Source organism: Diplotaxodon limnothrissa, linkage group LG12, assembly GCF_057381915.1.
Source record: "Diplotaxodon limnothrissa isolate DT_005_m linkage group LG12, D_limnothrissa_male_GT1.1, whole genome shotgun sequence".
NCBI lineage: Eukaryota > Metazoa > Chordata > Actinopteri > Cichliformes > Cichlidae > Diplotaxodon > Diplotaxodon limnothrissa.
Window position 1 is genome coordinate 11888651 of NC_140607.1, and position 24213 is coordinate 11912863.

The 24213-nt window shown below is 40.4% G+C and overlaps 1 protein-coding gene across 1 annotated transcript in view; it reads right to left on the reverse strand.

Annotated features, from left to right (window-relative positions):
• LOC146620904 (voltage-dependent N-type calcium channel subunit alpha-1B-like) overlaps positions 1 to 18959 on the reverse strand; it is a 149221-nt gene extending 130262 nt beyond the window's left edge. Inside the window, 3 exon segments of the mRNA XM_085367722.1 lie at positions 12501 to 12640; positions 15500 to 15605; positions 18700 to 18959. Of these exon segments, the coding sequence (XP_085223848.1) occupies positions 12501 to 12640; positions 15500 to 15605; positions 18700 to 18959 (506 nt within the window).
• Between the last annotated feature and the right edge of the window lie 5254 nt (positions 18960 to 24213).

The following is a 24213-nucleotide window of genomic DNA, read 5'->3' on the forward strand; positions in this document are numbered from 1 at the left end:
TTTTGTTACACTTAATTATTGCAAACGCAACTAAAACTAAAACTGAAACTAATCAAAACTAAACTGAAACTAAGGATTTTTAAAAAAATAAAAACTAAACTAAACTAGCAAACAATTGGTAAAAACTAATTAAAACTGATATAAAATTGAAAATCTGAAGTCAAAACTAAATAAAAATAAAAACTAATGAAAATTGCAAAACTATTAAAACCCTGCTTCAGGAATGCGAGAAGATAAGACCCCTGTCGCCAAACCTTATCAAAATTTTAAAGAGAAACATAAAACAAAGTATTCCTCTTTTTCTGAATTTAAAAAGGAGTATGTTAAAATGAATATTCATAAAAATATGTTAAAGACAAATCTTACTAAAGCAGAATTACATAAACTGATAGAATCATGAAGTGAATTATATTCATGTGTGATTGAATGTTCAAATGTGATGGAATTTCTATGTTAAGAATAACAAGAAAATGTAACAGAGTGATTTTAAAGTTTCAACTTTAAATCAGGTAAGTCAGAGGGAGAGAGACAGAGAGAGAGAGAGAGAGAAGATGTGGCTGGACATTGGGTGATTAGACGTAAATAAAGTGATTGGGTGTCCCTATGGGTGAAGCCAGATGTCATTTCAGAAGATGTAACGTCCAGTATGAGTGGGGGGAGAAAGGGTGAACAGGTATAAAAGTTAAGTGAAGAAGAGATGCAGGTTCTTCCCTTTTGTCTTCTGCGAGATGAGCAGTTCTGAAGATTGGACCTAAGGTGTTCACAGTTGAAAGTTCCAGCAGTGACACCAGAGGGATCAACCACTGACCAAACTGTGAACCTGCAAATTGGTTTGTATATTTTTGGCTTTTTTTCTGCTCAATTTGTTGCCATGTTAGATGATTAATTCAAAAGCATTTTGGTTTACAACATACTTCCACTGAATGCCCAGGGGAGATGGTTTTCCTGTTAAGTGATTATCGTCAACCCAGGACACAAAGATAAGTGCATCTTCAGATCCAGTTTTCCTTTGTCTCCTTTCTTCTCTCCTTTTGTTAAATAGTAAAGGAAAAAAATCAGAATATTAATCTTTCATAGTGGAAATAGCTCTTACAGGTTATTCCAGCCCAATTAATTTAACAGTCCCTTGAGGCTTACTGTCCAGGTCACTAAAATTAAACAAGTTAATTAACAAGCACACTGACTGATAGGGGAGCTACCATTAACAGGTGGGACTGGGACAGCAAAGGTATTCAGGTTATCTATCTAATCGGTGTAAGCAGGGAAGACACCGGGAATATTTCAAGGTAGTTAGTGGTGGGTGCATCCCCTCACCCACACCAGCTCCATCTGAACACTGCATTGCTTGCTGGGTAATACTCACAGGATCAGAGATAAGGCCAGATAGCCGAACCAGACTTCCTGCACTGGGGCCGTGGATCCTGTAGATCAGTGGTTCCCAAAGTTTTTTCGCTGGGCCCCCCTTTGTTTTACAGAAAAATGTTCGCCCCCCCTCGCACGCGCGCACACACACGCACGCACTAACACATTCTCCAACCACACACACCCATATTTTGCTCAATTGCGGTTTATTTCACACCTCAAACATTTAGTAAACAATTAAGCAAATACAAGTAATCTGTAGGTAGTAAGAAAATAAACTACTAACTCTTTTACGCTGCGTCCGCACGTACACGGGTGATTTTGAAAACGCAGCTGTTTCGTCCACACGTAAACGGCGTTTCGAATCACCGAAAACGGAGATCATTTTTTGCGTTTACGCGTGGACGAGGAATACAGAGTTCGTCACGCAACGTCAAAGGTATGTGCCTTTTTTCACGGCAGCTATGCGCCACGTTATTGCAGAATGGCAGATAGTCAGATTAACAGTATATTGTCTCTATCTTCAGGTTTTATACTCTTACATATAAACATACAGTTACTGTCCCTCTATTTAGAAAGGCAGAGGCGTCACGGTGTAATTATTTTACATGTAGTTGTTTTTTCCCTGTGTAATAATATTGCTATCAATAAATTTTTCAAAAAAAATGTCTCTCTGTGCAAAATGGGTTTAAAAACATAAACAACTGTGTACTGTTTGTCTGTGATTTAGACAGGGGGAACAAATCGTGGCAGGATCAGCCTGATATTATTTGTATCCCACTGTAACTTTACTGTATACAGAGCTAACATCTCCAAAATGTCAGGTGTAGTTAGTCATTACAACAAGTGTTTGTGAACTAAAAATCAAGAATGTGGGATACTGCTTGTCCGTGATTTGGAGAGCCCAGCATGTGCTCCCGACGAAGGAAAGACCAATTCTGCAGGGGAGACCTACCTTGGCGCTTGTGCAGGTGAAACCAAAGGGAAGATATGCTTCACCATATTTTCTAGTCTTTGGCTTAGAATGAAGTTGGTTTGGAAACATATTCAGCTATGCTTCATCTCCTGCTTTGCGTTTGTGTAGGCGCCCCGTGCTAGCAGTGTCCAAGCGTTGTTTTTGTTTTTTGTTTTTCCCTTTTCATGCCGCGCCCCCCCTGCAATGGCTCTGCGCCCCCCCCCCCCAGGGGGCGGGCCCCACACTTTGCGAAGGTCTGCTGTAGATCAACACCATCCTTTTAACAAAATTCACTACTAGCTGTCCTTCCGATTCTTCTCCTTAACACCATACCCATACCTGCCCAACACCTCATCATCATCTCTCTTCCCTTCACTTGAAGCCTCTTCAATTACTAGAATTGCCAGAATTTGTTCATTCTTCTAAGAGCAATTTTTTTTATTGATGTTTTGTTTCCTGTTTTGTTTCCGTTACAATATTATACATAAAAGTATAATATTGTAACGGAAACAAAACATTAATCAAAAAATTGTTGAAACACAAATTACAACATTGTATAAAAATTGCAATCATCAACTCAAATACTTGGTTCTAATTGAACAGAAATTTCTATGAACTTGTAAGAACTGTGTAGAACATGAATCAGTCTGTGTCAGATCCTGAATTTGAAATTTCCACTGAAGTCACGGGTAAGAGGCAAGTGGAACCAAGAACTGGCAAAGACTGCTAAATTTTGCCAGTGGTAGTTCACTCTTTGCAACATAGTGGCGCTAACGGCTGCAGACAGGAAGATACTGCCAGCACCGGAAACGTGCTCGTCATCTCCGAGCATGAAGTAAGGAGAGCCTTCAAAAGAGTGAACACCAGGAAAGCAGCAGGACCAGACGGCATCCCAGGTCGTATCCTAAGAGACTGCGCATACCAGCTAGCTCCTGTGTTCACTGAGATATTCAACATCTCTTTATCTCAGTCGGTGATCCCCACATGCTTCAAAGAGTCCATCATTGTTCCTGTCCCGAAGAAACCCCACCCTGCTTCTCTCAATGACTATCGCCCTGTAGCCCTCACCTCAGTAGTGATGAAGTGCTTTGAACGCCTGGTCAGAGACTTCATCATTTCTTCACTACCAGACACACTGGACCCACTACAGTTCGCTTACCGTCCAAATCGTTCCACAGACGATGCCATCTCTCATCTCCTCCACACATCACTCACTCACTTGGACACTAGAAGGGGGAATTATGTTAAAATGCTCTTCATAGACTACAGCTCTGCATTTAATACCATAATTCCCTCCACACTCACCACCAAGCTGGAGCATCTGGGACTCAGTTCATCTATGAACTTTTACTCGTGCACCATAGAGAGCATCCTGACGGGAAACATCTTAACCTGGTTCGGGAACAGCACCATGCAGGACAGACGAGCTCTACAGAGGGTTGTGCGATCAGCTGAGCGCACCATCCGCTCCGAGCTCCCTGACCTGCACTCAATCTACAGCAGGCGGTGCTGGACCAAGGCCAGGAAGATCGTGAAGGACCTCAGCCATCCCAACAACAGACTGTTCTCTCTGTTGAGGTCAGGAAAGCGATTCCGCTCCCTGAAGACCAACACAGAGAGACTGAGGAGGAGCTTCTTCCCGCAGGCGATACGGTCTCTCAATCACACCACCACACAGTACTGACCCACACATACAGTTCTTACACACACACTGGACATTCTGGACATTGTTTTCACTTCATCACTTAAATCACTTTAAGCATATTTGCACTGCAGAAGACATAATGTGGATTGCACAACACTGGACATTATATTCTTCATTTCCAGTTAATACTTGTACAGCTGCTGTTATTGTGTATATATTTATTTATATTTCTTCATACATTCTTATATAGTTCTATATTGTGTATTTTGTTGTACAGTTATTTTATTTTCAACTTTAATTTATATATTTTATCTTATTCTTTCCCAGTTAAATTTACCCTTCATTCTAATTTGTGTTGTACAGTTATTTCCTTTTTAACCTTAATTTATATTTTATTCCTTCCTAGTAAAATTTACCCTTTTTAATTTTTCATATTTATTTCCTATCTTATTCATAGCCTTTTCCTTTTTTGTTTTCTTTAGGTCACGAGCAGTTGTCCAAGCATTTCACTGCATATCGTACTGTGTATGACTGTGTACGTGACAAATAAAATTTGAATTTGAATAGTACGCTGTTCTAAACAGAATTTTCAGGTTTATTTTTAGTATGTTATTTGCAATTGGTGTTTGCTCCGGGAAAGATATTGCAGACTGAGCAATAATGCATTTCTTGCATTTCTCATGGGTTCTAATGGAGGCCTTTCTTAAAATTACTGGTCCCAGTAACAAAGGCGCTTGTCGACTCAGAAATCGAGGGAAAACCAACAACACACCCGGCAGAACATTATGTTATTTACTAGAGATGGACCGATCCGATATTACGTATCGGTATCGGTCTGATACTGACCTAAATTACTGGATCGGATATCGGAGAAAAATAAAAAATGTAATCCGATCTATTAAATATCACAAAAGCACCTCACAAAACTTGCAACACGCAGTATGCATCACGTGATAGAGCGGCTGTGGCATGCAGGACCTGTCGGTGGTCTGGATAGCATTTGGAGCTTCGCTAGCAACCCGGCATTTCATCTCCGACAAAGTTATCCCGAGAGAAGTAAAGCAAGTGTGTAAGTCCATCTCTGAATGTTTGTAAAGCATTCCTGCATTAAGCTTAACAAGCGACTGCCTCTTCTTGCTGCTACTTCAATCATGAAACTGCTTAATGATCAGCTGATCGGCTTTTCTGTCGCGAGTCCGTCTCTCTTGTTTGCTTTTGGTCCACTTTGCACCAGAAAGAGGAAACCAGCGGCTGAACAACAGCAGCACGTTTAAGCTCGATAAGCTGTTGTTAGAATGTATTTAATATTACTTTCTACTCGAGGATCTTTTTCTACGTAGCTGACGCTGGTAACTGTGCAGGGGCAAAGTTTAGCCAGGGGGGCCGATAGGGCATTAACAGGGAAAAGGGGGCACAAAGACATACTTTTCTTTCTTAATCTCATTTAAAATGTCTAGCTTTTAATAAATAATTATCTGACACCCAAAGTTTTAATTTGATGTAAAATGAATAGAAGTCAATTACTGTATATAGTAACTATTAAGTCTAATATACCCTAGTAAGCTATAGTACTTTTTCCTTTGGGAAGGTACCATCTGTGCAGTCTGCAATTTTGTTGAAGAAAGATGTTGAATCTATTTAATATTTCTTGAAAAATAATTGATTTCTGTGCATTTTTTTTTCACACTGCTTCAAATTAAGGTTGATTACGTCGATTAAGCATCATGAGGTGGAGCGTGAGGGGTGGTTCCCTATTTTTTATTTATTTATTTTTGTTGTTGCTGGGAGTTGGAACTCTATTAGTTAGGTTGCTTAATATTTATGCTAAGTACTCTTTAAAATACCAGAATAGGGAGGATGGTGTAGGTTTAAGTTTATTAGATTGATCAGTATTGCTGAACTATGAAATTATTTTTTTTTGCATACAGGTATAACAGAATAGCTTTAGTGTAGTTGTTGTCTTAAACTTGAGTATGAACTTGTACAAAATGCAGCAAGATATTTAAAAAACAGTTTTGTTGATTAAAAAAAACACTATATCGGATTCATATCGGTATCGGCAGATATCCAAATTTATGATATCGGTATCAGTATCGGACATAAAAAAGTGGTATCGTGCTATCTCTATTATTTACACGGGTGCACATAAGTGGTCCGCATTTGCTGTCAAAATAAAAGACGCGCACCAGATAAGAAGTTGCAACGCACGTTTGCGTCCTTTTCCATATAAAAGGCACTGTTTTTGTCCGCTAGAGTGGCATTGTCACGACACATTCTGCAACACCTTTCTGTGTGTTCATCATTTGTTTGAAGCCAGCTCACCTCCTGCAACTACTTTTCCGAGAATACGCGCTTCTTTTGCGTTTCGGACTCCTTCTGACATTTCTTTGGAGGTGGAGGAACACCAAAGTAATTGCTTAAAGGAGCTTGCTTCTTCGACATCTTTAAAAGTTCTAAACAAATGTCTGTCCTCCTCCAGAAAATCTCATGTACGCAAACACGCGTTGCAACTTCTTATCTTTTTTATTTTGACAGCGAATGCGCACCTGCGGACCACTTATGTGCACCCCTGGTTATTATTTAGCTCGTCATGTTGCAGCCACAGAAATTCTTTTGTCCATGAAACCATAAAGCTGCACTTTCTTTTTGCCTTATATCCTGCTGCTTTTACACACGCACTCACATAACGCTCAGCGATTCTCTGCGCGATCAACCTCTCACATGTTTAAGCTTGCTGCGGGAGATTTCACTTGTCATGTTTGCATAGTAAGCTAACGACTGATAAGACGATGTCAGAGGAATTGGTGCGCAAATTATCGTCATTCACCAATCAGTACTGTCACTCTCCATACACAGTTCGCGCGATTGCAAAGTGAAAGCAAAAAAACAAGCGCAAATTCAAACGCGATTTCAATATGTCACATATTGACAGTGGCTCACCGATGCCAATGACATAATTACCCAGCTACATTTCCGAAAGAATGCAAAAGCATTGACATATATTTTTCCTTCCTGCACGATGGGCAGGGCAGAGATAGATTTTGGTAGCCCGACTGGAAATATCGCTAGCCCCGGGACATCGGGCTAGCGATTTTGCGAGCCCTGATGTGCCAAGTAAACACTCAGGCCACTAGCATGACACAGTACTAGCTGGCTCTGCAGTCTTGCTATACATATTTTGAAATGATAATTGTCTTATTTTTAGAACTATATTTTTAAATTATAAAGGCTTCTCAATATCTACATGTCATTATTTAGCTTTATTAAGTTCAGCCGACATGACAGGAAAGGCAAACAGCTTTCAAAACAGTCTAAAGGAGGACTCCGAATGGAGGATGGGGCTTGAGACACTGCGCAGGGCATCGATCGCACACTCAGACACATCAGTCCAAAAAAGAAAACACATCAGCAGATGCCTATCGGCTGCTGTCTCATTTTCCAATTTGTTCCTTTTCCGCTAACAGGCTGTAACTGCCTGAGGCTGGTTCTGTTGAGCTTAATGAGGCAGCGTGGAGAGGAAATGCCTCACATGTGCAATGACAAGGTCCAACATTTAACCATCATCACTATACTTCAAGGAGACAGATGCATAAGTTTCAAACACAGAAAATGACGACCTTTTGGCTTTATCACAATTGTGAAAAAGTTTGAACTGATTAATCATTGATTCAAATAATAATGATACAGTGGTTAAAAAAACCAAAAAAAACTTGGAGCCCGAGGGTTCGTATTGGACACCAACCAAACAATTATGTCTTTATTTAATAAACAAGTTCAGAATTACAATTACACAAGGTGTACCACCTCCTGCTTCAGACACAGCAGAGATTTAAATGCAGTAGACCATGAACTCAAATTAAATAAAAATACATGCTTTGACAAATTTCAAGCCATTTGAAGCCATTTAAAACCTTAAATAAGCTTAAATAAATCATCTACCCACAGAACTACCCACAAAACTCAAAACACTGGGTCAACGACCCAAGAACGACAACAACCTCACACCTCTAACCACAAAACAGTGTCACTGCAGTACAGAAAATTAAAAACCTCCCATGTGTAGAAAATAAATGAGAAACTGTAACACAGAAGCTCCTATAAGAAATGCAAGCACAGAATCCCGTGTGCTATTTCTTTTTGAGAGCAAAGTGGAGCAAGAGTGAAGAAATGTTTTTCAGCCAGGCTCAGGATATACCATACTGAGGTGGAATCCTCTAATGTCTGAAAAACTGCCCTGAAACTGAATCAGGTAAAGTGAATAACATTGATCTTCTCATTAAAATGCAATGCTGTGCTAGGAAATCATGAGGTTGCTATTTTGAAAGGTACCATGAGCTGAAAATGTTATCTTAGTAGTATCTGATGCAACACTTCATTAGATAATAGTGGATACAGCACAGTCAGTTTGTTGACAGGACAACAGCATTTTTGCTGAAAACAAATGTCTACCATGTGTTAGAGGGAGTGATCCCAGTAAGGCCATTCCAGTCACCCACAGCTTTATATAATTAAATTTATTAATATCATACGTGAAAGTTCAAAGGGCTAATATGTATGAAAACATATTTTAAAAAATATTGAATATGGTACATTTTACTGATAAGAGAAACATATGCACGTATGCTGTGTGTGGCATGTATTTTAGGGATGAGCAAAAATCACTGCAAAAATCCAACAGCAGCTGCTTTGATCCAGCCAGCTATAAAGAGGACTGCTGAGGAGAATCTATTCCTTCTGTGTTCAGCTCAATACACTATTGATTTTGGTAGGAGCATGCAGGAGGCAAATACATGTTCTTATTAGCAATTCCCTACATCAGACTGGAACATTGTAGAGTTATCTAATTACCAGCTAATGAAAGACGATTCAGGCCCCTGTTTTGAGAGCAAGCATCTGTGATGTGTGATGGGATCATTTGATAGCAAGTTCAAGATAGCCCTCGAACTGCTTCACATAGGCTATGAATTATTATTAAGCTAAAAGAGATCAATTCTGGGATATGAATAAGTGAACAGTACTCACCAATTTTGAACTGGGGAATAAAGGAAGGACCTAAGTCTTTCTAAGAAGGGCCTAATTGTGACGATGGATGTGACAGAATAAGTCTGATCCGTAGCAACTCCATGACATCAGCTCAATAATAATGAAAGACTAAGGGGTCGTTAGGAATACCTAGACCAGGGGTCAGCAACCTTTAACACCCAAAGAGCCACTTGGACCCGGTTTCCACGCAAAAGAAAACACTGGGAGCCGCAAATACTTTTTGACATCTAAAATGAAGATAACACTGCATATATTGTTTTTTTTTTACCTTTATTTACGATTTATGCTTCATACAGTACTTGTGGGTACTAGTAAAGCATTTTACTAGGAGAAATGTTCCTTGCATACATTTTGCATATGTTAGAATGTTTCTATTATTCATAAGTATATAACAGAAATTGTTTATTGCGTAATGCACATGCTAAGCCTATTTTTAATCCCACAGTATTCCATCACTTGCCTATAGCTTGAAAAAAGGCCATCATCAGAAGATAACTAGATTTATATGTAAGCCAGTGTAACCCATCCTCCATCCTTATCAAGAAAATATTTTTGACTGGATTGGGCTCCCAGTATAGCTCTTTCTATGTTAGGAAGGCTCAAAAAGGATGAACAAGTGCAAAATTCTCTGCATGTACTTTGAAGGCCTGTAACTTGACAATTTTTATAGTATAAAGTTTTTTATAGCTTCATTAGATACACTAAAGCTATGGAACAAGAAAATTGACAGTTTGAGATGCTCACGTGGGATCGTTAGAACTGACTGATTATATAAGGAATCCTTATATTTGCTAGTTTTAACATATTTATATTTAGTATTTATGCAGAACACAAACGGTTTTGGTTCTACAATAAAGATGCAACATGCAAACAAGCAGATCTCAGACACATATTAGCAAACCAGACATTTATTATATTTCCTTGTTTCCAGCTAACAGGAACAAAAGTCTCACTGACTCTTAGTGATATCCAGCAAGAGGTTAAGGTGTTGATGAGAGGTTTGGGAATTGGCAGAGGCTGTTTGTTGCAACGAGGCTCCTCACAGCCCAAGACGCTGCAAATAAATCTCTGTATCATTACGTAAAAGAGGCTGGCCTGTCCCCCAGTGGGGCTAGCACGTGTTCAGGGACTTTCAGCAGCATAACAGCAGTCTCCTGATCCCTGCCCTTCCAGCATCAACCCCCCACAATACAGCCTCTCCCTTTTCACCGTTACCACACTTCAACAGCAATTAAAAGTGATGCAAAAGCATTGCATCACTTTTAAAGGGGATACAAAATTTTTACCTGAAGTTCCAGACTGACCTTCATAAGGTACAAATAAACATCAAGGGTTCTAAACTGTATAGCAGTATAGAAGTTTAATAGGCTACCGACCAGTTGCTCTAACACCTGTTATAATGAAGTGCTTCGAGAAACTGGTCCGACGTCACATCATGTCCTGCTTGCCACCCACACTCGACCCGCTCCAGTTTGCATACAGAGCTAACAGATCAACTGAAGATGCCATCGCTACAACGCTCCACACCACCATCTCTCACCTGGAAGTGCAGGGCCGTTACGCCAGGCTGCTCTTTGTTGACTTTAGCTCTGCTTTCAATACGATACTCCCGGACAGACTAATAGTTAAACTGCTGGAAATTGGACTTCCTTCCACCACCTGCCGCTGGATCAGAGACTTCCTCTCAGACCGTGTACAGAGAGTTAGAGTGGGGCCTCATCTTTCCTCAGCCTCAACACTGGCTCTCCACAAGGCTGTGTACTGAGTCCCCTACTGTACACTCTGTACACACATGACTGTGTTAGTTCCCACCCAGACAACACAGTCATCAAGTTTGCAGATGATACTACTGTGGTGGGGCTCATCTCAGGGGGAGATGAGACTGCGTACAGAGCTAAAGTTCAGAGGCTGTCAGATTGGTGTGCAGTTAACAACCTGGACCTCAATACCACCAAAACAAAAGAACTGGTAGTTGACTTCAGAAGGAGGAAGTCCGAGCTGCAGCCTGTCAGCATCAATGGGGAGTGCGTGGAAAGGGTCTCCAGCTTCAAGTTTCTGGGTGTGCACATAGACACAGACCTCCAATGGAGCTCTAACACCTCTGCGGTCTTAAAGAAGGCCCAACAGCGTCTCCACTTTCTGAGAATCCTCAGAAAAATGGACCTGAAGAAGGAGCTGCTGACCGTCTTCTACCGCTGCTCCACTGAAAGTGTGCTGACATATTGCATCGGTGTGTGGTTCTCCAGCTGCACCACAGCACACAGAAAGGCACTCCAGAGGGTCATCAACATGGCCCAAAAAAATCATTGGACATCCTCTTCCCTCCCTGAAGGATCTGTACAGCACTCGCTGTCTCAAGAGGGCACGCAGCATCCTACGGGACTGCACACACCCAGGACACCGGGTGTATAAGCTGCTGCCGTCTGGCAGGAGGTTCAGGCTGCTGAGGTCCCGAACAAATAGACTCAAGGACAGCTTTTACAACAGGGCAATAGCCCTAATCAATGTAAATAGCTGACCTGACTGGATACCTCCCTGGACTTTTTTAGGGGGGAGGTAACAATGTTTAAAACAATAACAATAATATTTATATTTATAACAAGTTGCAATAATAATTAATGTGCAATAATAACAGTGTGCAATACACATACACTTATTCTTCTTTTTTATACTAAGTTAATATACTGTGTTGTGTTGTTTGTTGCGTTTGGATGTGTCATATCGTGTCGTGTTGTGTTATATGTAGTGCCGACGCAGGACAGTTTTTCCAATTTCATTGTACTACTGTACTATGTATGACTGTGCAATGACAATAAAGAGCTATCTTATCTTAAGTCACAAGAATAAATACAACGTTAACAAAGTAAACTAAACTCTTACAGTTTGACTCTATGAAAAAGTCAACTTTACTTGTGTTTCTGCTTACATTTTTTGGGGAAATATCTACAGTGTAGATATATCCTTTGTTAACTTGGCCAAATTTTTCAACACAAACATGACAGAAACTGATGCATGTTTGAGACAGACTTTCAAAAAGATTTGTACCATCTATTCTAAATTTCTTAAAACCACAACTAAGTGCTTTCATCAGAGTGGTCAGAAGGAACTAGCCATGGCCTTAAACTCAACACAATCCCCTGAAAAAAACAAAACTTGCTATTACTCGAAAATCCGTTTGTTTTTCATGATTTTAAAGATGAAAAACAGAAAGAAAGAAGCTTTTACTGGATTTGTATTATAGTCCTTTCTGTGCTGTGTTCTCTGATTTCCTTCTGTTTTGCACATCTACTGCAGACAATTCCCCTTACTGAGACACTGATTATTCAGACAGGAAGAAAACACCCAACCATCTGGAATGGCTCAGCTCTACTGATCATTAGAAATGCAACACACACACATACACAACAAAGCTCTCTCCCGCCTCTCATTAATCGCTGTTGCCCATCGGCTCTGTCAGTTAGCAGCTACATAAGCCATTAGGCCTGTGCTACTCACCCTGTTAGGACCACCACAAAGTCCATTACATTCCAGCCATTACGCAGGTAGGAGCCTTTGTGGAACGCAAAGCCCAGGGCAATGATCTTGATGCCAGCCTCAAAGCAAAATATTCCAATAAAGTAGGGTTCTGTGTCATCCTGTAAGAGGAAAGAAGAGCAAAGGATTTCTGAAACTGCAGACATAAATTTATAAAGATTGAGACAGATAATGTGAAATAATACACAATGAAAAAGAAGGGTCTAGATCATTAAGTGTCCGTGATCCTCTACAAAGCAAGCTCTACAGATGCTTTAACCCACCAAAAGAACTATAACTACGAAAAATCGAAACCTTTTTTTCCCTGTGAATCTGTGAGTTCTGGAAACGATTTAGAAAACTAGAGGTGTCCCCCAGTAAAAGGAATAACACATGGTGTAACTAGTGCTGGTAGACTGATTCAGTATAATTAATTCGGCTTCATCACTCCATTAACTTAATAGAGTTTAAAGTGAGAAGAGGTTTTAAAAAAGTACTCAAACTTAGGTCAAGGCATCTATTCAATCTATTCAAAAAACAAACTCCAAAAGGTATCATAAAGGTAATCATTAATCAATAATTGGTTACGGTTAAGCGATCTGTCATCAACTTCACACCTCAGAATACTCCGACATATAATATAACCCTAATCCAATTTTGCCCATTACAATGCAATTACACATGCAGATGTCCTCCTGCTCGTTTTCGAGCAGTATTTTAACTTCCTCTTAAAAATGAAACTTTTTGTACAGAGAGACTGAGAGTAACATAGTAACATTACAGGCACGCTACATTCATGCTACAGCCTGTTCATCCATCAGCATAAAGGGTGCACTGACTTGGATGGCAACATCAAATAGTAGTGTGATCACCATAAAAGTGATCTATAGCTGCTTTTATCAAATGCCTTGAAACCTCATTGAAGGCACCATTTTGGTTAATTACATGTTGATAAAAGTGCAACTAATATCTTTGTTACCTCAAACAGGCGAATTCTACTACTTCCCTTGCAGTGAAATAGAATAACAGACCTTTTTTTTTTTTTCAAATAACCAAATCAACAATTAATAGAGTATAAGATTATAAAAATCATACAAAAGACTACACAGTAGTGGAAATAATTATTTGATCTTGTGCTGAATTTGTAAGTTTGCTCACTTGGAAAAAAATGAACAGTCTCTAATTCTTATAGTAGATTTGTTTTTTAGTTTTATGATCATTTAATTTTATTAGAGAGAATATCACACCACCAGTAGTTACCTTCTCCCTAAGCTCCTCGCTGATGGTCTTGTAGCCTGTTTTTGCCTTCCACAGGTCTAAAATATTGTCCCTGATGTCCTTTGACAGACCAAATGTATTTAATTGACTAACTGATTGCAATCTGTGTGAGCACACATGACCACACGGCGAATCTGTGGGAGCCAGAATTAAGGCTGGATTGTAGGAGATCAAATACTAATTTTTTCTTTAGTGTTTTTTTTTATTTATTTATTTTATTTCTAGCTGATATTTTGTCTCTTCATTCAAATGAAACTACCATAAAATTAGAGACTGTTCATTTCTTTGTAAGTGTGCAAACTTACCAATTCAGCAGGGGATCAAATAATTATTCCCCCTTCTGTATTGATACCTAGGGCTGTGCGATATGACCAAAATCTCATATCCCAATATAACAATTCTATCGTCCCGATAACGATATAAATCACAAAAATGTAACATTTTCTGTAAATTCTGTGAATCTTTGCTGGAAGTGGAAGTGTTTCCAGCTGGGCGTCCTGTAGCTGGAGTCGAGTGTTTTAACCGATGCATGAAACTATACATTTTTAGACATTTAGACACCGTTTTCTTTGTGAGTATTTATTACACGGCGTGCTGCGGGGAAAAGCCTGTTCTAACGTTTGAGTCTAAGGTTTATTTTTTAGCACCTGGCGGCTCTTCTTTACTTCTCATCCGTAAATAATCTGCTCTTTCACGTGATTCAGTTTATTTTGAAAAGTCTCAACAGGATCTTGAGCTTTATTGTGAAAGGTTTGTGGAACATAAACAAGCGGACACGCGATGCTATTACCATCGTTGTTGCTAACGACAACACATAAAAACAGGCGCTTGTCCGTCCGTAGTGTGGTTATATAAAATATAAGAGAAAGAGAGAACTTTAAGAAATGAATATAGCCACTGCAGTGACCATCAAAACGATGAAAAAATATTGCTTATTTTGCGACACTACGAAACAAACGATAGCGTAAAATGAAACGATAGACATTTTTATATCGTCATCCGATATATATCGTTATATCGAACAGCCCTATTGATACCTACTTTCAACCGCTTCCTTATCACAGCAGGGAGCTTTCAGTTTGGCTTTTTAATTTTTATTCGTTTTTTTGACACTACACAATCCCAAAGCAATAATCTTAAATTGTAGCCCTTGTCACAACTCCATAACTTTGCTTGGCAAACACAGACATTTTATGAAATCTATGGTATGTGGCATTTAATTTCTAAAGCAGCCCTGCCATTGTAACTCCCACTATTTCCCTCTTTAATAGAAAGACTTGACAAGAGAGTTCGGTGGGAGGAAGATGGAGCAGGGGTAGCCTGTGGTAATGACACAATGGGGATCAAAGGCAGCTCTGCATGGATCTACACAACCTGCAGCGCTCAGGAGGAAGGACACATGCTGAGGGGAAAACTGGTATCTTCACATCTTTTCAGTTTAGATACTTGATACTACTTGAAATGGTCAAACCCATGAGCACACAGTTAGGTAAAAGAGGAAAGAATGAAATCAGAAACTTTTTGGAAGCAGAGTTTGCAGAATAGAAACTATTTACTTACAGAGAGACATGCATGCATGCATTCCAGACAAAAGAAAAACATCTGTTAAAAATAACAATGCTAATCCTCACAGTGTTTGCATTTACAAACTGCTGTTTCTATTGTGTAACACAATAAAAGAATCAACCAGCTTTTTTACTTACCAAACGCTCTGACATTGGGGTTTTGTCTGAGGCCGGTAGGTGTTGTTCCAAGGCCAGCACAATGCAGTTTGCTATAATAGTAGCCAAGATCATGTACTCAAATGGAGTGACAGTGTTAAGGAAGTCTTGTGAAAACTAGCAAACATTAAATCAAGACATAGAAACCTGACGAAAGTTGACACAAAGCCATTCCCCCCTTTACATTGGTAGGTAACAGCATTATGCATGAATAGAAAGTTTTGGCACTGGCACCAGACATCTCTTTCTGTTGAAATGATTGTGCTAGGTTATGTATCAGATTGGCTGGAGAGGAATACTGGAGAAGATTCAAAGAAACAGAGTGCATGCACTTGAAGCTACAATTAAATTTCATAGCAGTTATTTTTTGTGGCTACCTCATCCATCAGTGATAAAGCTTTTAGCCTGCTTGTCATCATCTTTCGGTCATACCAAGAGAAATCAATGGAAGGTTAGACAACAGAGCAGGTAAAACAGCTACTAAGTGTCAACTTGGAAATGATGTATTAAGGAAGAAGAAATAGTTCATGAACTAATGTCCCTATCCATCAGGGTTTTATAGTAAGAATGAAGAGAACTGGGTAGATGATGGGTGAGTTTGTGGCAGAAATATATTCAAGGACTGACTCAGTACAGCAATCAGTGTGTTTTGTTTGTTTATTATTTCCTAACACAACACTTTTTTTAAGTTCCAAGTTCAGTTCCTAGCTCTGTTTCAATCATCTGGGCGGAGCAATGCTGACACACCGGCATTTTTGCTATCACTTCATAGGTCAACCAAAGCTATCCTTTTATGTTAACTGGTAATATTGCCACAGCAGATCATCTGCCTCCATCTCTTCCAACAACTAGCATTCTCCTGTGTTACACCATGTCTTCCTTCAATATATGCATAAAGCTTCTCTGTGGTCTCTCTCTTTCCCTGCTGCCTAGCAGCTTCATATTCAACATCCAATATATCTACTTCCATTGAAAATCTTAACTTGCTTAAGTCTCCCAACTCCAGCTCAGCTTACTGTGTTTTTGGCAGCACTACCATCTTGTAAATGTTCCCTTTCCCTCTTGCTGCTGCTATCACAATATTGGAAATGGGAAGCTAACGCTGCTTTAGGGAGAAGAGGAAGCACAGAAACTCCTTTATGCAGGAAGCACTCCATAATAAAATGACACAAATAATGTAAGTATAATCAGAAGAATAAAGGGCAAAATTGCGTCCCTGTATCTAGACTGGGTTCAGTCATTTGGTATTATGGGCTCAAATTTTGATATCTGTTTTTTTCATGTTTACATTTGTACTGCAAACAAAGTCAATGAAACGGTAATGGAAATTTTTATTCCATTATATATAACAGTTCTAATACAACAGAGTTCTATAATGAACTCATAAAATAAATGTAACTGTAGTCAGATACTGGGAAAATTTGTTTTAAAAACTACAGAGTAAAAATGTGATGTTGATAAAAAGCTTGCAGTGTATGTGGATTACATTTGAAATATAACCTTTGTTACATTGTTTGTTATAAATGCCATTTTTGTCATATTTTTAGAGCATTCTTTTGAACTGTGTGGGTTTTTTTTAATAGTTTGAATATGCACTACCTCCCATCTGCCAAACACCTAGCACTGCAATTCCTGTACCAAACTAACTGAAATAAGTTGTACTCCTTTCATTTAAATTTAATTGCATTACTTATTACAATTTAACAATGTAACCTTTTACATTACAAAACTAATCTTTCCAGCTTTGTTCTTACACGAGTTGAGGAAAACCTTTTCATGATCTGCAGACCTCAACTTGGTCACTTATAACAAACACTTCCAGTCAAATTTGTACACTAAAAATCAAGGATGACAACTCCTGATTATAATTGTGTGTATAGATGGTTACTTTCTCCATCTACACCCACAGAAAAATACAGTACAGTAAACTAAATATTTTCACGACGTGCCCCTTCAATATAGTCGTACTATTTTACTAGCACCTTACTAGAGAGCTATATCTATCTTCTAATACACTCCCTGATTTTTGCAAAAGCAAGACAACCCAAAGTGATCACCATTCTAAGTCTCCAGTGTGGTGGGAGCTTGGTGATGCATATCTGGTGATATGCAGCAGTTCTTCAGTGTTTAATTTAACGTCTGCTTTTTAAAAGAAATTAAATGCAGATTTGTACCGCTCATTTGGGTATCTCGCTCCCTACATTGCACTGCCGTCGTGTTATTAGTGTACCCCTCACGGACGATACAGCTCGGCCAGTAGGAGAGGATCCTCAGGAGAGGGAGAGGATCCTCAGGAGAGGGAGGAGACCGATGGATTCCAGCCACCAGGCCTCCAACTGCTTCGAACCACAGTAAATCCTCCTGCAGCGCACCAGGATAAATGGCTCACTAATGCACTGCGACATTAAAAATGATAAAAGAAAACTTTTATCATGCCAGAGGTTAACCAACCAGTGACTTACGCAATGGATACTATTCCACAACTAAATGTGAGTTAATTGCATGAACACTCATGCACATATACAGGTGTCTTTCCAGGGACTTTTCCTCAGAAAAAATCTAAATGCACACCAGTAAGAAATGATTTTGGTCAGCATACAAAGCTCAGCAGGTGGCATTCACTCACTGTGCACAACATCTACCAAACAGACATGAGCTGCTTTATAACCTGAAACCTGCTGCATTTCAGCGCTTGTTTGTTTTGTGTCACACCCATGCAGCGTGCCACCGCCTCACTGCTGAGGAAAGCCTGCAGATTGCTGAAGTTCAGTTCCCTGGACAGCACCATCTGCAGAGCACAGCATTCACCAGAAGACAAGAAAAGGATCTACCGAGAAGCCCATATAGTCATATCATCACACATAAACTTCAGCTCTTACCTAGATGTGCTATATTATAAAAAAAAACAAAAACCTCATGACTACAGCATTTAGCAGCATGGGACTTGTGACCAACACTGGAAACAACCAGAGAGCCAGCTGTGCAAGTTTTACATTTTAGCTGAACGTATTGTTGCTTTCTTAACATATATTTATACTAATTAATAAACAGTATTCTAGATGCCGGCTTCTTCTGCCTCTAAATAAGGCCCCTTAAAATTTCCTGGGAGTTCGGCGTCAGGCATGCGGGTTTTATACAGGACAGAGCGGCTTATCTGGGGGTTTACTGGGTTGTAAGGATATGGCCATTCGGTGATCTTTTTGGCATATTTCCGTATTACATTATCCTCGCTGAAGATGAACAAAGAGCGGTTGACGGTGAGGCAGTTCTGTTTGACTGGAATTGGGTTGTAAATGGCCATGGTCCTGGCTCTCTGGGCCATCGTCTGCTTGTACATCCTCTGGCCACCCGGAGGCCCCGGCTGCCGGCTGCCCCCCCTGGCAGGGGCCGCGGGGCAGCCGCCTCCATAGCGGCCGGACAGTTCGTCTTCAAATCGAGCCATTGCGGAATAGCGCAGACCTTGCTGGAGAAACCAAAACTGACACCAGAAAAAAAATAGAGAAGAAGCATCACCACACACACTGACGTCCCGTCCCCGTGCAGGTCCTTTGGGTGCGTGTGTCGGCCACGACCAGCAGAGTCAAACATTCACACACACACAAAAAAACGAGCTGAGGGAGGCTCTTTTTCATCAGCCTCAGTCGGTTATTGCCTCACCTCCATGTTTTTACTCTCCGCGGCGTGGAATTGTTGCTTAAAGTTTAGACGCTCACATTCCATGATGCATCATTTTCATGGCGGACTGCCCACGTCCTCGCAGGTAGCTTTTATACTGGCGTCAACGCTACAAGTTCATGCTAGAGGATGCGGAGACAACGGAACACCGTGTCTAAAAGACAGCCACCTCAAGACAAGATAATACAGCAGAGGGAAAAATCGCGAAATGTCACAGTGAGTAAACCTGTTTTCCACCAAATAATGTCTGTAAACAGCCGCATTTCTTTTCTTAATCACTGCTGAGCGCTGTGACTTAAAAGCAGTCTTCGTTAAAGCACTTTGCCCCACGGAAGAAAAAACTGATGTAATTTCATCTGATCGTTCGTCGAGGAGAAATCACAGTGCAGCTGCTTGTTTCCATGAATTTGCGGTTAATGGGAATGTAGCTACCACTTTCTCTACTGTTCCTCAGACCCCCACGTGACCAACAAGAAGCCAGCCAGTGGCTCCACCTGGGCGAGCCCTGTTACCATAGCAACAGGGAGGAGAACGAGCCACGGGTCAAGTTACACGGAATGAAAATGACTTCCGGCAAAATCAGAGCTTGTTTGTGGACAGATCTGATTTCGGTTTTTGAAAATATTGCAACTAACCCAGCGAAAACGGATGTAACTGCGATATAAACAAAATTATGTCGGTTCGATTCCCTTCGAAAATCAAACAGTAAATAGGACGAAACGATTTCCGGTCAATATTTCCAAAGTAAACTCAAAGTTTCATAAAAAAAAAAAAAGATAAATGGCGTGTGTATTTGTATAGCGCTTTACTTAGTCCCTAAGGACCCCAAAGCCCTTTACACATTCAGTCATCCACCCATTGACACACACGTTCATACACTGATAATACAGTTATTCCAAATGTTGTCAGTGCATCTTCTGTTTACTGTAAAAATTTCCCCAGAAACGCCTAAGACTAAAACATCTCCCATATAGTGAGGGGTGTTATAGTATCTGACAAAAGTGAGATACTATAAACACCTCTCACATTTTTGTAAATATTTTATTCTATCTTTTCATGGGACAACACTAAAGATATGACACTTTGATACAATGAAAAGTAGTCAGTGTACAGCTTGTATAACACTGCATATTTGATGTCACCTCAAAATAACTCACCAATGTTCCCTCTAAGTTGCTCGCGTGCGCAATTGCGCACTGCTGGCACGGTCTGTGTTGCGCACAAACTAATCAAAGTGATGTCATGACAAAAATGAATGACAAACAAAACATTTTTTCTCCTTCATTTCTGTCAGGCAATGCTGTATGAAACTTTTCTTGCTGTTAGTATCATGGTTGCTAGGCAACCTGAACAGCGCTATGAAGGCTAGACCATCCCATTTCACAAGCCTCTCACTTCGTGCTTCTCATACTTATAGTACACAGGTATGTAGTACGCGTAGTGCGCGTACTTCAAGCGTGCAGACCCTGAATTGGGACACAGCCAATGATGCGATTGACATTCGTATATACGCGGCTAGGACAGTGTCCTTATGTGCAGACACCGGTGTTTTAGCTAGCAAAGTGGGGTGGCTGATGTGGGGTGAAGCCACGTTAATGACAACGTGTACAACCATTGGAGATGTGAGCAGGACAGACGGAACAGTTGACGGAAAAAGTGTGGACTTTATACCAGTTTTTAAATTGTGTTTATAGGCCACGTAAAACCAGAGTTATGATAAAAAATATATGCAATGTTTGGTTTTCTTCCTGGATACTATCGTTGTTTATATTTACTGCGGAAGAAACGGTAAAAACGGTGTTTTATAAGGAAAACACTCTGGTCGTGTCCAAATTCATGGGCTGCATCCTCCTGAGGACCCGGCCTTCGCGGTCTACGTGGGCCGGGTCCTCAGAAGGTCGGGTAGGCCGGAAGTAAACGGCCGTGAAATTGGACGGTCTAGCCTTCTGATTAGCGTCACCGCTGTCTCAATGGAGTTTAATAAACTCGGTCGTCTGCTCCTTGCTATCTAAAATATAACAGGACACTGGCGTAAATTCTCGACTGTCTCATACTTCTGTTTAATCAGTTTTCTGTTTGACGTTTAGTCAGCTGTGTAAAAACCAAGGAGGAGGGGGATTAATAAAGTTTTATTTTATCTAATCTTATCTAATAACTTTAATCTCAGCCAAACCGATTTACTCACGAACAAACAAAACACTGAAAAAAGCCCAACAATAACATTTTTAGGTTGTCTAAGTGACTTATATATTACGTTTAACCCGAGCAGCGAAAGTCCGCGGTGATGTGAAAATGATGTGCCGGGAGTTGTACCGTTCTCGGCCGCATCAGTAACCCTCGAGCTCCCGGCTAGCTATCGAGCTGGTGGGTAGCAGACGCCTTCGAAAACGTCGACGCACTTTTGCAAATATGCGATATCTTGATAAACCGAGCAGATATTTGATGTTTACACAACTACTTCCTCGCCTGAAAATATGTTAAAAGTTTATTTTGTGACCCAGAAAGATTAGTATGAGTAATTTTAAAACTTAGTAGCGGCCGCCATTGTTGGAAACTGGAATTTGGCTGGGCCGCGCTATGAATTCTGGGATATGGTAGGCCACGAAGGACACACCCGACCCATCCTTAAAATTCGGGGAAAAGGAGGACGCATTTGTCGGCTACATTCGGAGGAGTCTACGAATTTGGACAGCCTTCGGCGCGTCGCTGTGACGTAATCGGTCTACAAATGCGGCCTCAGGAGGATGCAGCCCATGAATTTGGACACGACCTCTGCGCCTGTGAGCAAAAACAAACTCCTCCCCCAGCCTTTCCTATTGGTGGAAAAATGTACCATGTGGACCAATCAAAAAAAACGATATGGCAACATGGCATTTATTGTTTAGTCAAGGGGGGAAGTTTTAGGAGTGACGGCAGTGTTTTGAGATGTGAGAGATTTGCGACGTTTAGCGCAAATCTTGTGTAGTTAGTGTGTAATGTAGACAATGGTTTTGTTGTGTGTGTCAGAACAATGAGGCGACTACTGAGTGCTACAGGTGTTACAGGAGTGATACATCTTCTGCAGGCCTGGAGGAGGCCTGCAGGTATCAGGCTGTTGTTCTCCTTTATCTCATCGTGGACAGAAATTATGTTTTGGAGTGTCACAAATAACTTGTGTGGCACCAGATTTCATGCAGAACACAGGATTGTTCCGTAAATAGTTTGAAATGTTTATTTAAAAAACCCGCCTTGGCTGCATTTTTAGGTAAACAGCTGCAAAAAACTGTTGTTTGCAAAACTGAGTTACTTTTTTGAAGAAGTAACTATATAATTAATTGCCCAACATTGGTCATTATTTACTGTATTTTGCAGACAGAGAGTTACAGGATTCTCTCCCAGACCACAGACTCATACTCATAATACAAGTCAGAGCTTTATAACCAAAAAAAAATTAAAAAAATTTGTGTTTTCAAAATTGGAGTTCAAGTTATTTTTACTTCCAATAGTGTTAACATACTACACAGGTCATGAACAAGATTTGTTTTAATTTTTATTGTAAGTGGGCTAAAGCATTTAATTAAAAGTAGTCTAACATAAATGTAAATGCTATCAGTTGATTATTTTAATAAACCATGTACCTTGGATAAATTCAATGGCGGCGTGACCACAGTGCACACGTCTGCTGTTACTCACAGTGGTCCAAGTGTCCGCTCAGGAAGTTTGTGTGTTCGCTCAGACACATGAAAAATTAGAGGGAACATTGCTCAACACACAGCCATTATTGCCTAAAAGTAAGTGAGTACACCCCTAAGTGAAAATGTCCAAAATGTGCTCAATTAGCCATTTTCCCTCCCTGGTGTCATGTGACTCGTTAGTGTTACAAGGTCTCAGGTGCAAATGGGGAACCGGTGTGTTGAATTTGGTGTTATTGCTCTCACACTTTCATACTGTTCACTGGAAGTTTAACATCGCACATCATGGCAAAGAATATACCCAGTACGCTGAAACTGAGCTGCAGCACGGTGGCCAAGGCCATACAGCGGTTTAACAGGACATGTTCCACTCAGAACAAACCTTGCCATGGTCGAAAAAAGTTGATTGCACACGCTCAGCGTCACATCCAAAGGTTGTCTTTTGAAAATAGATGCATGAGTGCTGCCAGCATTGCTGCAGAGGTTGAAGGCATGGAGGATCTGCCTGTCAGTGCTCAGACTATACCCCGCACACAGCATCACATGGCTGTCATCCCAGAAGGAAGCCTCTCCTAAAGATAATGCACAAAAAAGCTCGCAAACAATTTGCTGAAGACAAGTAGACTAAGGACAACCAGGTGAGGAGTACAAAGACAAGTGTGCCTTGCCTACAGTCAAGCATGGTGGTGGGATGTCATTGTTTGGGGCTGCATGAGTGCTGCTGGCACTAGGGAGCTAGGGCAGGGCAATTTGGGCAAAAATATTTATCAAGATATATAGTTTAAAATTTGCGATAACAATATAACTGACAATATAATTGACGCGAGACAAAATACTTTACAACTCTGCAACTTTATTAGTGCAAAAAAAAAATCAATGTATTTTTACTTAAACAAGCAGCTGTTTTTTTTATGTGCATTAAAGCTACATAAAAAATTAACAGTGAAAATGCAAATTCCTTGCTGGCAGTTTAACCAAAAGGCATTTCCAGTGGAAATGGGCTGACATATCCTGAGCATAACCATGTATAATATCCACAAAACTTAAAAAGAGATTATACACACACAATACCATAATATTACTGTCACGGTCCCCGTGTCTCTCTGGTTGGCCCACGCTGGCTACAGGTTTTGTTGTTGTTAGTTTTAGTTTTTTGTCTCTCCTCCTCCTCTCTGCCTGGGTGGAGCTCATTACGGGCTCTCACTCTTGGCCCACGCACCCCTGTGGATGGTGTCCACCTGCGGCTGATCTGGCTGATTTCCCCAGCTGCTATTTAAGGCAGTGGCACAGAGCAGCTCACCGCTGGAACGTCGAACCACCTGAGTTCGTGCTCGCGGCATATTCAAAGAA